General features: G+C 40.4%; 1 protein-coding gene across 1 annotated transcript in view; it reads left to right on the plus strand.

Moving 5' to 3' along the window:
- Positions 1-17,815, plus strand: part of Ube2h (ubiquitin-conjugating enzyme E2H) — a 93,179-nt gene that overhangs the window by 65,211 nt on the left and 10,153 nt on the right. Inside the window, exons 4-5 of the mRNA XM_013036425.1 lie at positions 1,801-1,840; positions 3,457-3,509. Coding sequence (XP_012891879.1) covers positions 1,801-1,840; positions 3,457-3,509 — 93 coding nt within the window. The remainder of the gene's footprint in view (positions 1-1,800; positions 1,841-3,456; positions 3,510-17,815) is intronic.

The raw sequence follows: 17,815 nt of genomic DNA on the forward strand, positions 1-17,815 counted from the left end.
TTCCTTCCTTCCTTCCTTCCTTCCTTCCTTCCTTCCTTCCTTCCTTCCTTCCTTCCTTCTTTTTGTGCTGCTTGAACTCAAGGCCTAGGCACTGGCCCTGAGCTTTCTTTGTTCAAGGCTAACACTCTACCACTTGCCACACTTCTACTTCCATTTTTTGGTGGTTAACTAGAGATTGGAGTCCTATGGACTTCCCTGCCTGAACTGGCTTCAAACCAAGATCCTCAGATATCAGCCTCTTGAGTAGCTAACAGGCATGAGCCACTGATGCTCAGCTTGTGCCTACTGTGCAGGTGTTGAACAGTATATTTTGAGTGAAAGAAGGAGAACCTGTGGGGATGGAGCAAGGGAAGATGGAGTTGTAAGTAAGTAACTTGAGAAGTGTGGGACACAAACAAGTCCTAAATAAGGAAACAAGTGATTGACAGTGGGTCAATCTACTTCAGTCAGTTGTATATATGTGTGTGGGTGTGTGTATACATACATACATATATATGTATGTATGTATACACACACCGATTTTAAGCTAGAAAATACATTTCTCCTTGGATTTAAATAGCAATATATTTTTTAAGTCTGTATTGTTTTTCTAAGGATATATCAAAAAACCTAAATCTTTGACAAATATAGCTATCCTAGAGAATTTATTTTTAACTCCTTGTCTTAATTCTTGGTTGCCTCAATTTTAATCAAAACTTGGTTTCCTTGCATGAGTAAACTAAAATTAAAGGAAATACTTTGGCCACTGTTGTTATGAAATCCTTTGTGGTTTAGAAGTGTTCCTCTAGCATTTCAGCCATTTCATTCATGTTCCACACATCCTGTGGCCAAACAATACCAGTAAAGAGCTTCAGAAGGAGAAGTTCAAAGGCAGAACCTTACATTTTAGAGCTTGAACAATAAAACTATTGGAAGGGGAAGTTAAGAATGAAGTTACTGGGGCTGGGAAGGTGGCTCAGTGGTAGAGCGCTTGACTTGCATGCCTGAGGCCCTGGTTCGATTCCTCAGCACCACATAAGCAAAAAGAAAAAAGCTGGAAGTGGTGCTGGGGCTCAAGTGGTAGAGTGCTAGCCTTGAGCTGAAGAGCTGAGGGACAGCGGCCAGGCCAGAGTTCAGGCCCTACGACCGGACCAAAAAAAAAAAAGTTCTCTTTTGACAGTTTCTTTCATAGCTCAAGAAACAATTGCTTTATAAAGAGTTGTATTGTTCCTAATGTTTGCTTGTTTATTAATAACCCTTAAATATTTTAGTTTATTGGAGCCATAAGGAGAACTTAATCTTTTTTTGTTATTATAAGGGTTATGTACAGAAGTGTTATTGTTACATAAGTCAAGTAAAAAGTACATTTATTTTTGCAAGGCAAGTGCTCTACCACTGAGCCACCTTCCCAGCCCAAAAGTACATTTATTTTTGGACAATGTCACCCCTTCCCAGTTTTTCCCTCCTATTCCCACTCACAAGTTGGATAGTTCATTTTCAACATGGTGTCTAGTGAGTACCATTGTTTCATTTGTTCACCCTTTTTTCCCTCCATTTCTGTACCCTATCTATCCTCCCAGAGACAGATAAACTGAGCAAACTAGACAAAAAGAAAAGAAAATATCAACAAAGAAAAAAAAAACCTCTTGATTCCATGAAGATACTGTCTTAATAATTACATAGCCAAAGATCTAAGGTTAAAAGTAATGGGTTACAAATATTATCACCTTTTTCAAAACTGAACTATTCCCAGTCCTGACATGCTTGAAAACTCATTGTTCCTGGATACTTTTGGCTGCTAATTAACATCTCTTTTTACAGGATTCATGAATAAAATTTTCCATCCCAACATTGATGAAGCGTAAGTAACTATTTAAAAATTGAAGTTTTAACAGCTGCTACACTTAGAATTCATCCCTGTTTCCCTCTCTTTCCCTTTCCCTCTACCTTCCCTTCCTCTCTCAATTTCTCTCCTTCCCTCCATTCTTTTTCCCCTTATCTCCCTCCCTCTCTGCCTCCTTCCTTCTTTCCTTTTTTTCTTCTCCTTTTTAAACAAAACAGCCCTTTGTTGTCCTTTGAGGTTTTATGGAAAGGAACATAGGCCTGGATGAATGCTCTTGACACTATAAAATCTAAACTACTAAATTATACTTCAGCTATTACTCTGCATAAGTTTTTTTTTGTTTGGGTTTGCTTGGTATTATTGTTGTTGTTGTTATTACTTCTATTTTTGTGACCAGGTCATTCATTATCAGTGTCCACCTAACATTTATAATATTTATATCTCAGTTCTTATTGTTTAAAAAAACTCAGATCTGTTTTCAGGATTCAAATTTGTTCTTTTCAGCCCTTAAAGTATTTCTTAGTCCTTACAAGAAAGGCAAATATGGGTGATTAACTTCACCAGCTTCATTTCAGTTAATGAATCTTATCCTTATATTGTATCTTATTTAGCAATATTTTTAAATGATTCCAGTGTTTAAAATACATGATTATTTAAAAATTAAATAAAATACATGATATTTGGACTGAGTTTTTACTTTTCATGGCATTCAATTTTGCTATCCTTTACACAATTTGTGTGTGAGGTTTTTCTGAACTTTGTATCAATAGGTTGCATATATACGTAGTATCCCTTAATATTCCTTTGTTATCAGTCATTCTAACAGGTATATTCTTTGAGATAACCACAGTGAAGTTGTTAGATCTGGGAATTTGACTGTAGTAATTTTTTATCTATTCTACCACTATATTTCAGCACTTCTTTTTTTCCTTTTAGGAAAGAATTCAATCCAGAATCACATGTTGCATTTAGTTGTCTGGTTTTTCTTAAATTACATTAATCTGGAACAATTCTTTATTCAACCTTTATCTTGTAAAATTGACTTCTTTTTTTTTTTTTTTTTTTGGTGCTGGTCCTGGAGCTTAAAGCCCCAGGGCTTAGGTGCTTGTCCCTGAGCAAAGGCTAGCACTCACTCTACCACTTGAGGCACAGCTCTATTTTTTGATGGCTGATTGGAGATGAGTCCCACAGATTTTCCTGCTCAGATTGGCTTTGAACTAGGATCCTCAGATCTTAGCCTCCTTAGTAGTCAGTAGACATTGGTACCCTGCTAAGGTTGATATTTTTAAAGAATATAGAATTTTCCTTTGCTTTGGCTTTATCTGTTAGATTTAACATATGTTCACAAACACACAGTTTACTCTTGGTAGAATAGTATCTTTCTGACCTTAATTCCAATGACCTGATTCAGATGTTTTCTGTTTTTGGGTTTTTTCATTGTAAAGTTGCTATTTTTCCTTTTCTATCTGTAAATGAAACATTTAAGAGCCTGTAAATAATACTTCTCATCTTATTTTCCAACAAATTTTTAAGTATTAAAATTGTTTTTCTTTATGAATAAAATTAGTTGCCAGATACATGCAACTAACTTGTTAACTCTTTTTTTAAAATGTCATTCTTTTCATCTGTTTCAGGTCAGGAACTGTGTGTCTAGATGTAATTAATCAAACTTGGACAGCTCTCTATGGTGAGTTTGGCCATGGAATTTTTTAGAGATGTTGAGACACTGTCTAAAAAAGGTTATTTGGCTTTTCTTCTGTGGTTTAAGATGCTGTATTTGAATTTTATATTGGGAAGGGATTTTGAGGGACTGCACGGGAAAATTTGAGCAATGATAAAATGTTTTCTCTAAAAAGTATAATCTTCAACTTGGCAAAACAAACTTAAAATATTTTGAACTTAATTGCAATATTATGGTGTATGTCAAAAGACAAACAATTATTCAAAATGTTTGTGTGTATTCAGAAGCTCATTGTGTATATATATTTATGCATATATTCATTTAGTTTTAGAAAAACTCTTAGGAGTATCCCTCTGAAATTAGATGAATGATGGAGTAAAAGGTTCCAAAAGTCATTTTTTTCAAAGATTAAAAACTCCTTATAAAGCAAAGAGTATTGTAACCTTCCTTCAGTGCTGTAATTTCTAATTCATTTCTTATTATAAATCAGCAAATGAATGACCCATGTCTGAAAAATACTTTGTGTGATGTTAAATATTACAGAAGGGTATGGCCAATATCAAGTCTTCTCTTCTTGAACTTTTAATCTGGTTGTGGAGCTAAAAATTTTTAAGTTAAGTTAATTAGGGATGCAACAAATCTTTATTCTTACCCACATGTGCAAATCCTTAGGTTCATAGATAATACATGCTCTGCTGCCTCTACCTCGTGAAACTTCCTCAGTTGGTGGTGATCTCGCTTATGGCCCACTTTTTCTTTATAGCTTGTATTTGTTGTTTATACTTGTATTTGTGCTGTCTGGCATATGTCTGATTTGTCTTTAAATCCTGCGGTGGTTGTCCCCCTCCCCCTACTGGGGTTTGATCTCAAGGCTTTGTGTACTCTACCTCAACCCAGGTTCTAGGACTTATAATGAAGTACCTTTCATTTGTCAGTTAGCTAAAAGGGCACATGGAAAAAAAAAAAAAGATCATTTGGCCCGGTGCTGGTGGCTCACACCTGTGATCCTAGCTACTAAGGAGGTTGAGATCTGAGGATCACGGTTGAAAGCCAGCCTGGGCAGAAAAGTCCGTGAGACTCTTATCTCCACTAGAAAACCAGAAGTGGTGCTATGGCTCAAGAGGTAGAGCTCTCGCCTTGAGCTGAAGAGCGCAGGGATAGCGCCCAAGCCCAGAGTTCAAACCCCATTACCAACAACAACAAAAAAAAAACACTTAAAGCTGATCTTTCCCAGGAGTGACTTCAGTTGAAGAATTAATGAAACCTTTTAACAGTCAGGGGTAGATAAGACATCTTATTCCATCCAACATCTGAAAGTCACCTTTGCCAGACATCTTTGTATTAGGTTGGTGAATGAGAATCAAAGGATGGTTGGTCACCAGCAGCACACAGTTTAGGCTTCTCTCTCTCCTCCCCCCCTCCCTGCTTGATCCTCCCATTCAAAAAGTATTTCTTTCTTTTTTTTGGGTCCAGTCGTGGGACCTGAACTCTGGGCCTGGGCACTGTCCCTCAGCTCTTCAGCTCAAGGCTAGCACTCTACCACTTGAGCCACAGCGCCACTTCTGGCCTTTTCTGCTTATGTGGTGCTGAGGAATAGAACCCAGGGCCTCATGCATGCAAGGCAAGCGCTCTACCACTGAGCCACCTTCCTAGCCCCAAAAAGTATTTCTTTTTCACCCACTTCTTCATAGAAGCCTCTTAGCCACCTCTTTCACCTCATTTTTTACTTTTCTATTTTAAACTTAGAAAATGTGTGGCTCAGGTGGTAGGGTGCCTGCCAATGAAATGTAAAGTATCAAATACTGAGTCTGAGTCCCAGTCTCAGACAAAAACAAAAAACTCTTAAAAGCGGTTACATTTTTATTTGCTTATTACTTGTCTTGTTGGATTGTAAATTCAATGACCTTCTTGGTCTTGTACATATACACACACTCACTGTATAGTGCTTGATGTACAGTAATGAGTGAATGGTCTTACACACACACACACACACACACACACTCACTCAATAGAGAGTGCTGGACAGAAAGGAATGAATGAACGGACACACACACACACACACACACACTCTTACTCTATAGTGCTTGGTGTACAGTAATGAGTGAATTAAACATGCCCAAAACCACAATACTGTTTTAGGAAGACAGTGCCTTGTAAGGAGGTAAGGCAACAAGCGAAAACATACACTTAGCAATTGATTAAATGAGTAGTCCCTTTTTAAGATTGTTTTAAGTAAAGTGTGTTTCATGGCAGGCTGCCTGGAATATTTGATGTAATGATGTTTTCTTACACTGCATTCACATTTTTTAAATGTACATATCAAAATACTGCAAGCTGATTCCAATTACAGTGAAGTAAATTGGACTTTAGTTTCACTAAGTATTTTACCACTGACTAGAAAGCTTTTTAGAACAGGTTTGCTGATTCCCAAGTAACTCATGTCTCAGAACAAGATTTTTTGTGTATGAAATAAAATTTAGAAACCTATAAATCACCCACTTAAGGTGTTTAATTTTTAGTATATCATTATGTGATACTTTTATCGCCTAAAAAAACACATGCCCAAAGCTGGGTGCTGGTGGCTCACGCCTGTAATCCTAGCTACTCAGGAGGCTGAGATCTGAGGATCTCGGTTCAAAGCCAGCCCTGACAGGAAAGTCTGTGAAACTCCTACCTCCAATAAACCACCAGAAAACTGGAAGTAGTGCTGTGGCTCAAGTGGTAGAGTGCTTGCCTTGAGCTGAAGAGCTGAGGGACAGTGCCCAGGCCCAGAGTTCAAGGCCCATGACCAACCAAAAAAAAAAAAAGCCCAATGCTGGTATCTCATGCCTATAATATTAGCTACTTAGGAGGCTGAGACCTAAGGATTGCAGTTTGAAGCCAGCTCAGGCAGAAAAATCTGTAAGACTCCCAATTAGCAAAAAGCTGAAAATAGAGATGTGGCTCAAGTGTAGCTAGAGCTGAGGCACTTCACTGCCTTATAGCCTTATTGCATGCTTGACCCCTCAAATATGTTTCTCTAATCTTCATTGTATTGATCCTGAACTACTAACTGGTACATTATACACACTGTAAATTAACTAGTAGACAAGTGAAGTGGAAGATTTTTCATATACAATTGGGCAGTTTACAATTCTTAGGATTGGTAACCAGTGGATTAGCCAGACCTGTTACTTTATTAAGGAGAAAAATCAACATTTGTGATAACACTTTTCCTGGAGTCAGCTGGTGCTTAAATAAAAGACAAATGACATTGAATCTGACAGAAGGAATGTGTTAAGAACTTGGAGATTCTGCAAGATGAAGCTAATTTTATCAGGCATTTAGAAAAAAAATGTAAAACATAAGTTTGTTTGCTATGCCCTTTTCAGCCAAGTAGCCTATGAATCTTTCTACCCAACTTCTACCTATAAACCTCACTATACCCAGGTGCTCCAGAGGTAGAGTTATGCCTTGAGTCTCAACTGAATAGTGATCCATCTATATTAGAATCAAGGCATAACTCTACCTCTGGAGCACCTGGGTATAGTGAGGTTTATAGGTAGAAGTCGGGTAGAGCTAATGCATAGGAATAATGTCATCAGTCATGTATAAAAAAAGAAATAAGAGGGCTGGGAAGGTGGCTCAGCGGTAGAGCAGTTGCCTTGCATGCTCAAGGCCCTGGGTTCGATTCCTCAGCACCACATAAGCAAAAAGAAAAAAGCCGGAAGTGGCGCTGTGGCTCAAGTGGTAGAGCACTAGCCTTGAGCTGAAGAGTTGAGGGACAGCGCCCAGGCCCAGAGTTCAGGCCCCACGACCGGACCCAAAAAAAAAAAAAAAGAAAGAAAGAAGACTATTTGAAGCCTGCCTGAGTGGTAGAATGCCAACTGTGAGCAAGCAAGCTGAGCCTGAGCATTAAGGACTTGAGTTCAAGCCTCAGTACCACATCACCACCACATACACACAAACTGATTTTGGATTTGCTAGCATTGATATTACTTAGCTTACTCCATAATGAACTTCTTTAATCTTGGGAATCTTCTGAAGTGGTATTATTATGTGGCTCCAAATTTTAAATGTTTATCACAGAAAATGGATTTTATTAACAATTTAGAAAATTTCATTTTGAGTACCATCTTCACTGGCAATCACCATTAGAACCATGAAATAGTCCACATTTTGTGAATTGAAGAACATCAGCCAGCCAGCCAGCCAGGAAATGGCCCAAAAAGACAGCCATAGCAAGTTCTGTTATGGCTTGGGAACCAAGGTTTATTCTTGATTATGTGGACATGTCACCTTAATTTTTTTCTTGTGTGTGTGTATGTTAGAGAGATTATAATGTACAGATAAATTCTGCCCCATGTGTAGAGACTTGGCTCATAATTGTGTGAAGTTATCTCTTATTAAATCTTCTCTGACATTAATGACAACTAAATTATTGCCTAGAAATTAAAAACCTTAAGAACAAGTTTTAGTATAATCTCAAGAATACATGACTAGCTAATTACACATTAACTGTCCTCATTTCAGGAAAGTTAATAACAAAACCTATTACCATGTTCTAGCTTTCAGTCTCTTCATGTAAGCAAGGTCTTGCAAAGTTTAAACTAGAATGACCTCTAAAACCACCTTGGTAAGGTGAGATGTATTTTGAGATTGACAAGGTAATGAACAATAGTTTTTATGAACAAGAACTGTTTTCTTCATTCTAATCTATATAGAAACCTGCACTTTCTTCTGCACATCTCTGCAGTTTAAATACATTGGGGGAGAGGGGCCACAATTAAGCAATAAATAGCAAATGTTTTTTGTAGCTAGAATGTTGTAGCTGTAGTTTGAAATGTTTTAAAACAAGTCTCTATTCTGTAATCACTCTAAGTTGGTAAGCTGGTGATCATCACTTAGCAAAGCACATCTGCTGGTCTCTGGGTTTTAGAATTCTGCATCTTTGACATTACCCTTTTACACAGACCACAGAATTCCAATTTCAAAGCTTAGAACACTTATTAAAGCCAAACTGCTCTCACGAAGTAAGATGAGTTAAATGTCATGTATATGACAAAAGTTCTTCTGGTGTTTGACTATTTAATTCCTGCCAGTAGTTCTACCTTCTTCTTTTTTGTTGTTGTTGTTGTTATTGTTTTGTTTGGTTTGGATTGGTTTGGTTGGTCATGGGGCTTGAACTCTGGGCCTGGGCACTGTCCCTGAGCTTTTCAACTCAAGGCTAGTGCTCTACCACTTGAGCCACAGCGCCACTTAAGGTTTTCTGGTGATTTATTAGTGATCAGGGTCTTACAGACTTTCCTGCTCGGGCTGGCTTTGAACCAAGATCCTCAGATCTCAACCTCCTGATCTACGATTATAGGCGTGAACCACCAGCTACTGGATTTTTGTTGTTGTTGTTACTCGTGGGACTTGAACTCAGACTGCGTGCTTTCCCTTAGCTCTTCAGCCCAAGGCAAACACTCTACCACCTGAGCCACAGTGCCACTTCCAGGTTTCTGAGTGGTTTATTGGAGATGAGAGTCTCATGGCCTCTCCTGCTTGGGCTGGCTTTGAACTGCGATCCATGGATCTCAGCTTCCTGAGTAGGTAGGATTACAGAAGTGAGCCACCAGCACCCAGCTTTTTTTTTTTTTTTCTTTGAGAGTTGAAAGGGAAATGTTTTGGTCTGTTCAGTTTTGTCTATGTTAAGACATTTTATCTTAAAAGATTCTACAGACTGGGCTGGGAAGGTGGCTAAGTGGTAGAGTGCTTGCCTTGCATACATGAGGCCCTGGGTTTGGTTCTCAGCACCACATAAGCAAAAAGAGAAAAACCGGAAAAAGATTCTACAGGCTAACATGAACATATATGAGTTATGACTTTGACATTTTATGTATTTTAACTGCGTATCAGACCCTATCAGTGAAGTAATAATATATATTCTATTTTAAAGAGTAGTTTGAAGCCGGGCACTGTTGGCTCACGCCTGTAATCCTAGCTACTCAGGAGGCTGAGATCTGAGGATCCCGGTTCAAAGCCAGCCAGGGCAGGAAAGTTTGTTAGACTCTTATCTCCAATAAACCACTAGAAAACTGGAAGTGGTGCTGTGGCTCTAGCGGTAGAGCGCTCGCCTTGAGCTGAAGAGCACAGGGACAGCGCCCAAGCCCAGAGTTCAAGCCCCACAACCGACAAAAAAAGAGTAGTTTGAATGAGTCTCAATTGAACATGTCAGAGTATGAATAATGTATCTAGAGCAATGTCACTCCTGCCATTGTCCTTCCCCATCTTTTCTAGTTCATACTCTAAGTGCAGGCATTCTTGAGTTTTATCTTTACAGTTGGCAATGGCATGTTAGCATTCACAGAGTGTGGCATGGCAAACCTATGGCCAGAGTAGCCTGTGCCACACAGGAAGCCTTTGTGGTGGACAGCTCTGCCACCTGTGTATGCCCTCACAACAGCAAGATAAGACCACTGTGTCATTGAGGATAGTTCACATCAATTATTGTAGACAATGTTACTTTTAATCTTTAGAACATTTCTTTTTTGAAGTCTGCCTGTTTCATTCTATCTTTTAGGGCCCTTTGTTATTTGTACTGTAGCATTCTTCGGTTGACGGAATAAGTTTTTGACCACTTTTCCTTTTTTGCTAGAATTTCATTGCTTTATAATACTCATACTTGTAACTAAGGCAAAAAGTCACAAACTCAAAAGCATTATTATTCTTGTTGGTTATGGGGCTTGAACTCTGGGCCTGAATGCTGTCCCTCAGCTCTTCAGCTCAAGGCGAGCACTCTACCACTTGAGCCACAGCACCACTTCCGGTTTACTAGTGGTTTTGAACCTCGATCCTCAGATCTCAGCCTCCTGAGTAGCTAGAATTACAGGCATGAGCCACCAGCGCCCGACTTATTATTCCAATTTCTTAGGAGCTGTGAAATGATTTTTTTAATTATCCCAAAATTATCAAACCAAAATAGATATGGCAATCTTGTTCTTCTTATTTCAACTTACCCCCCAAAATTTGATATTCATGCGAACACAGCACACACATACAGATACAGTAGGTATTCCTCCCTCAAAATTGTCAAATTTTATAATTTGACAATAATTTAAGAAATTTTATAATTGGCTTTATTCTGAACATACATTGTAAATTCATGATGTGTTTAGCAGTTGATGATGGATTCAATAGTTTGTCATAAGATAGGCAAAAGTCAACTTATGAGATTTAGAAAGATCAGTGGCTGGTTTTCTCATGGTCAAGGGCATGAAGCATACAGTTGAAATTCCCGGGTGATCCCAACTTACAACTACTTACAGTTTCAACTATTCTGACCAGAAATCCAAGGAAAAAATTTTCCTTTCACAGAAGAAATCACTAGTTCTAGACCACAAGAATCGATGTCCTAGATTTTTGTACAACTTTTTCCTCTCTAGTTGAGAATAGGGTTTCCTTTCTCCTCTTTCAGCCCTGCTTACTGAATTATACACCAGAGAGTGTAGTGGCTGTCTCTGTAGTTTTCATCTTGGGCAGCCAAGAGTCCCACAGAGCTCCCCTCTGTGAAATGAATTCAAGTTTGCTTAGTACCAAGAGTAGGACAATTTGAAGGAGAGCAAAAGAAGTCGCTCTTTATGAGAAATCACCTGAGTGATCATTTGTTTTAAGGAAGTTTTCTCTGGTTACAGAGGTGGAGTTTAGAGCCTTGGAGACCATCCAGGAAGTAGCTGTCCTGATCCAGAGCTAAAATGACATGTCCATCTTGACAGTCATGACCGGGGAAGTAGAAGAGGAGCTAGAGACTTACTTTTTGGGTTTTTTTTTTTCTTTTTGCCTGGTGCTGGTCTTAGATCCCAGCCCTCCTGCCTCTCCCTTCCTCCCTCCTTCATAGGAGGGACCATAGAAGTGCACCACCACACCCAGCTGTTAGTTGAAAGGGGTTCTGCTCACTTACTCCTGGTCTGGCCTCAAAAGTGCAATCCAGTTTACACCTCCCTCCTGAATATTTGAGATTACAGGCAGGAGCTCCACCACACACAGCTGGAGGCAGTTAAGAGTTTAAGAGCTGAGTACATGGAGTATGGAAAGGAAGTCCAACCAGATTCCTTCCAGAGGTTTGTAGACCAAGGGGCCAGAATGTTATAGTCAGACTACCCTTTGTATTAGGAGAAGAGAATGAATTTTCAGAAAAGTAATTTGAGGCACGTCCAGTCTGATAAAATTAGAAACATAAAGAACCAATTATAATGATTTGGTAGTTATCAGCATAGACTTATTCCTTTAAAATTACAAGATGATAGGCTTCTCAGAGTGAATGTGTATATAGCTAACTTATTGTAAGGGTGATATACAGAGGGGTTACAGTTACTTTATTCAGGTAGAGAACATTTCCTTTTGAACAGTGTCGGCCCTCCAATAGCTAACTTTGTGTGCATGTGCATGTGTGTGTGTGTGTGTGTGTGTGTGTGTGTGTGTGTGTGTGAGTCAGTCATGGGGCTTGAACTATGAGCCTGGGCACTGTCCCTCAGCTCTCCAGCTCAAGGCTAGTGCTCTACCACTTGAACCATAGTGCCACTTCGTTTTTTGAGTGGTTTATAGTAGATAAGAGTCTCACAAACTTTCTTGCCTTGGCTGGCTTTGAACCTCGATCCTCAGATCTCAGCCTCCTGAGTAGCTAGGATTACAGGTGCCTGGCCCAACAGCTGACTTTTATTTTTTTATTTTATTTTTTGGGGGGGTCCAGTCGTGGGCCTGAACTCTGGGCCTGGGCGCTGTCCCTCAGCTCTTCAGCTCAAGGCAAGCGCTCTACCACTTGAGCCACAGCACCACTTCTGGCTTTTTTCTTTTTGCTTATGTGGTGCTGAGGAATTGAACCCAGGCCTCATGAATGCAAGGCAAGCGCTCTACCACTGAGCCACCTTCCCAGCTCAGTCCATGAAATTCTTATCTCCAATTAATTACCAAAAAAGCTGATCATGGAGCTGTGGCTCTAGTGGTAGAGAGCCTCCAGTGCAAAAGCTCAAGGGTAGTGCTCTGGCCCCGAATTCAGGCCCCAGGACTGTCCCCACCCCCCCCAAAAAAGGCTCAAGCCTTGTTGATTGTCAGGAACAAGTGTAGTGGACAGCAATAGATTAGGTGGGGTGCCTGTAGTGGTTCTTGACACCTGGCCATGGCTATATTATATGATGAGGTATTTTTTTGTGGTATAGCATTTGTTTATTTTCAATGTGAAATCTGAAGAGCATGAAGACAGTGCAAGTAAAACTCCCTCAGATCCCTGCTTGCTAACTGTAGTTTCTGGTAGAGTAGGGGTGGATTGTGTCCCCAGCTTTAAGCATGTATAGAATTTGAACCTGGAGAAAGCAGCATATTGTACAGAGTTTTCTACTGTGATGTTCAAAGGAAATAGAGGAGAAAGAAATAACTTGTCATCATTGGTTCATGAAATAACCAAAAATAAAACATGAAATAATATGATCTCCTGCTGTGTTTTCTCCTTTAAAGTATGGACCATCTTTTTTTCTTCTTCTTCTTCTTCTAGTCCTGGGGCTTGAACTCAGAGTCTGGCCACTGTCCCAAGTGCTTTTTGCTTAAAGCTAGTACTCTACTACTTGAGTGGCTAATTGGATTAATTGGAGATAAGAGTCTCATGGACTTTCTTGCCCTGGGTTGGCTATGAACCATTATCCTTAGAGCTTAGCTTCCTGAATAGCTAGAATTACAGGCATGAGCCACTGGCACCTGGCTGAAGTTTTCTTTTATAATAATTTTTAGTGGTGTGTAATTCTTCCTGATAAGGAACAGCTGTGTTATACTTCTCTTTTTGCAGATGAAGAAGTTGAAATGCAAAGAGGAAGATACCTGCCCCAGTTAAAGAGCAAGTCAGTAGAAAGCCTGAGATTAGGCTTATGGTCTTTTAGGTTTTCATCTATTGTTCAGCAATGAGGTGACAGTGCAGCCTAATGGAATTTGCTCTGCCAGCTATCCACAATATTTTAGGTGATATCTGCCCCACCTATTCTCCTCTAAAACAGCCTTAAATGCCGCTAAAATGGATTCACCTCTCGCTGCCTATGGTTTGGAATACTGTTTCTCCAATAGAAGATGGTGGTGGTAGTGATCACAGAGTGCAGAAAAGAGGTGAATTGGTCAGGGAAAGCAACTCAAGTAGGTAGAGCCTCTGCAGTATCAAGACTTCCCTTTCTATCTTCCTTTTTTTCCTTCCTCCCTTTTTTCCTTCCTTCTTTCCTTTCTATCTTCATACCTTCTTTCTCCCCTCCCTTCCCCTTTCCTCCCTCCTCCTTCCATTCCTTCTTTTCCCTTCCTTTTCCTTCCCTTCCTTTTCCTTCCCTTTCCTATTCCTTCTTATCTTCCATCCTTCCCTTCCTCCCTCTTTCTTACTGTGGGGCTAGGGATTGAATACCTTAGGGCCATGTCCATGCTCAGGGCTATATCCTTGCTATTTCTATAGCCTCACATCTTCATCTAGACAGAAGATTTTCTCGAAGTACATGTGAGAGCAGCTCCTTTTGGTGGGACTCTTGCTTAGTCATGACTGTGCTGGTGATTTTGAGGAATGCCTCATTGCTCTAAAGGGCCAGAGCCAGAACTTCCTGGCCTGTAAGCAGCTGTTCTCTACCCAACACCACTCTGGACTTTTCCATTTTGTAGAGGTGACTCAGCACATCTGTAGAAATAGATCAAAGGTGTGTTAATGCAGCAAGACACAGAAACAGGAAGACCCAATAGTTCAGTGTTTTTATTTGTTTAGAACAAGCATAAGGAAAGTGACTTATTAGTAGCTTGAGGAAACTTACTAGTAGGAAAAGATGTAAGATCTCTTTCTGGAACACGGGACACTTCTATTATCTGTACTATTTCTCTAGCTTCGAAGCACCTCTGAACATTACTTAAAAAGAACAAAAACTATACTTCCATTTTTTAAGGTTCTTGTTGTTTGGTAGGAGCATTCAGTAACTAATCCTTTTGAGCAACACCTATAATAAAAACAGGAAACACCCTCACATCCTCTGTGAGCAAGCATGTATGAACAGTAAGGACCTCTTCTAGTGTTGAGTCACTCAACACACTGCCTCTGTAACGAGCCATAGAGGCCTAGACAGCCTCTCCTTAAAGCTCATCCAGCTGGCCTTGAGCTTATGAGAAAGGGCAGCTTTAGGGAGGGGAAGGCTTACCCTAGATCATGCTTTAGCTTCCCTGACAATAGGGTATACAATTGTGCTGCATGTATGGGGCACTTGCCCCATCATGAAAGTTGACAGCATAATGAAGAAGCCCAGGTTTGAAATCCAGCTTCTTGGGCAAATTACTTTAACCTCTGTATCTTAGTTTCTTTTTTTTTTTTTTGTCGGTCATGGGGCTTGAACTCTGGGCCTGGGCGCTGTCCCTCAGCTCTTCAGCTCAAGGCAAACGCTCTACCACTTGAGCTACAGCGCCACTTCCGGTTTTCTGGTGGTTTATTGGAGATAGGAGTCTCACGGTCTCTCCTGCCCAGGCTGGCTTTGAACCGAGATCCTCAGATCTCAGCCTCCTGAGTAGCTAGGATTATAGGCGTTAGCCACCAGCGCCGGCTTGTACCTTAGTTTCTTTACATGTAAAATGAAGACTGAAAGCCAGGCACCAGTAACCCATGGCTGTAATCCTAGCTAATTAGAAGGCTGAGATCTGAAGATCATGGTTTGAAGCCATCCCGGGCAAGAAAGTCCATGAGATTTATCTCCAATTAATCATCAGAAAGCTAAAAGTAAAGTAGTGGCTCCTGTGGTAGAGCACTAGCCTCAAGCACAAGAAAGCTCCAGGTACAGCTCCTAGGCCCTGAGTTCAAGCCCCAGGACCAGCACAAAAAAAGATGGAGATAGTAATGGTTACCCATACCATATGTTACAGTAAATTTAAATGCTTGAACTAAGTGCTTCAGAGTACCTGATCAGAGTGTCTGAAGTGGAATCTCAATGTTTTGATTTGCATTTCTTTATGGCCAGAGAAGTTGAGCATTTCTTAATGTGTTTATTGGCCATTCTTATTTCCTCTTCAGAGAAGTCTCTCTTTAGCCCACTTGTTAATGAAGCAGTTGTTTCTTTGAGGATCTGATTTTGGGGGATTTAATTTTTTGAGTTCCAAGTATATTTTAGATATGAGTCCCTTGTCTGTTACATGGCTAGTGAAGATCTTCTACCAATCCTTGGGCTTTCTATTGATCTTGCTAGCTATGTCCTTTGCCATGCAAAAGCTCTGTAGTTTAATGCAATCCCATTTGTCCAACCTTTCTTTGATTTGTTGTGTATCTGGGTCTTTATTAAGAAAATTCAGCCTGTGCCAAGGAGCCCTAGACTTTCTCCTATTCCTCCTGTAATGGGAACACTACTGCACTGTTGGTGGGAATGTAAACTTGTTCAACCACTCTGGAAAGCAGTATAGAGTTTCCTCAAAAGACTCCACATAGAGCTCCCCTATGACCCAGCAGTCCTACTTCTGGGCATTTACTCAGAAGATCACAAACAAGACCACACTAAAGCTACCAGCGTAACTATGTTTATCACAGCATTATTCACCATAGCTAAAATATGGAACCAACCCAGATGCCCCTCAGTAGATGAATTGATCAAGAAAGAATGACACCACCCCATTTGTAAGGAAATGAAAAGGTTTGGAAAAATCATATTAAAGTAAGCAGACCCAAAGAAATATAGGTCCCATGGTATATGTCTAGGATAATCTTAGCAGATGAGCAGAATAGTTCAATAGCTATGTACATATGACCATATAAGATGATGCTAAGTGAAATGAACTCCAAGACATGGACACGAGGTTTTTCTTCATTGTTTTCTGCTTTTAATGTACTACGTGATTTTTTTGTTTCTTTTGTATGTTCTTCCCCCTGTGGCATATCCCCTGTTGTCACTGTATTTGATTTTGGTATCCTAGTATTGTATATACATTTATTTGAATTAGGGAAGGGAAGGGGAACAACAGAATGGTGAGACAAAGGACAAGGTTTCAGGGAAGCCAATGCAACAGTGGTATACACAAGACAGTATGTTGGAAATGATCTGTACCACTTGGGCGGAGAATGGAGGAGAGGGAAAGGAGGAGAAAAATGAGGGGAGGGGGTAACAAGTTTGACAGGAGTGCCTGACCAAGTCAGGCGACAGTGGCTCATGCCTGTAATCCTAGCTACTCAAGAAGCTGAGATCTAAAGATTGCAGCTCAAAGCCAGTCCAGGCAGTGAAGTCTGTGAAACTTTTTTTTTGTCCGTCATAGGGCCTCCACTGTCCCTGAGCTCTTCAGCTCAAGGCTAGTGCTCTACCACTTGAGCCACAGCACCACTTCCTGCTTTTTTTCCCCATTTATGTGGTGCTAGGGAATTGAACCCAAGACCTCATGCATTAGCTGGGCGCTGGTGGCTCACGCCTGTAATCCTAGCTACTCAGGAGGCTTAGATTGGAGGATGGTGTTTCAAAGCCAACCCAGGCAGGAAAGTCTGTGAAACACTTATCTCCAATAAACAACCAGAAAACCGGAAATGGTGCTGTAGCTCAAGTAGTAGAGCTCTAGCCTTGAGCTGAAGAGCTGAGGGACAGTGCTCAGGCCCAGAGTTTAAGGCCCCACAACCGACAAAAATAATAATAATAAAAAGACCTCATACATGCAAGGCAAGTACTCTACCACTGAGCCACCATCCCAGCCCAAGTCTGTGAAACTCTTATGTCTGGTTAACACACAGAAAAGTCAGTGGTAGAAGTGTGTCTCAAGTGGTAAACACCAGCATTGAGAGAAGGGAGAGAAAAAAAAATACCTGACTAAACTGGCCATGGGGGCTGGGAAGGTGGTTTAGTGGTAGAGTGCTTGCCTTGCATGCTTGAGGCCCTGGGTTCGATTCCTCAGCACCACATTAGCAGAAAAAGGCTGGAAGTGATGCTGTGGCTCAAGTGGTAGGGCTCTAGCCTGGAGCTGAAGAGCTGAGGGACAGAGCCCAGGCCCAGAGTTCAGCCTCCACAACCTACCAAAAAAAAAAAAAAAAACTGGCCATGGTACACATACCTGTAATCTCAACACTAGAAAGGCCTGAGGCAAAGGATGAGAGTTCAAGGGCAGCTTGGCCTACATAGCAAAACCTGTCTTGTTTTTATAAAAACCTGGCTTGTACTTTAATGCCATTAAAGTGATTATCTGTTGCCATTGTCATTACTAATATTGATATTAATACAGCTGTTATCCCTGTCTCCTCTGGGATAACACTGTTTCTGTCACTGCCTTAGTAATTCACTCACCCAAAATTAAAGGGGGAAAAACTTGAATTTTCAGTGTTTTTATTTTTTTAATTT

The sequence above is a fragment of the Dipodomys ordii genome, unplaced genomic scaffold, assembly GCF_000151885.1.
Source record: "Dipodomys ordii isolate 6190 unplaced genomic scaffold, Dord_2.0 Scaffold285, whole genome shotgun sequence".
NCBI lineage: Eukaryota > Metazoa > Chordata > Mammalia > Rodentia > Heteromyidae > Dipodomys > Dipodomys ordii.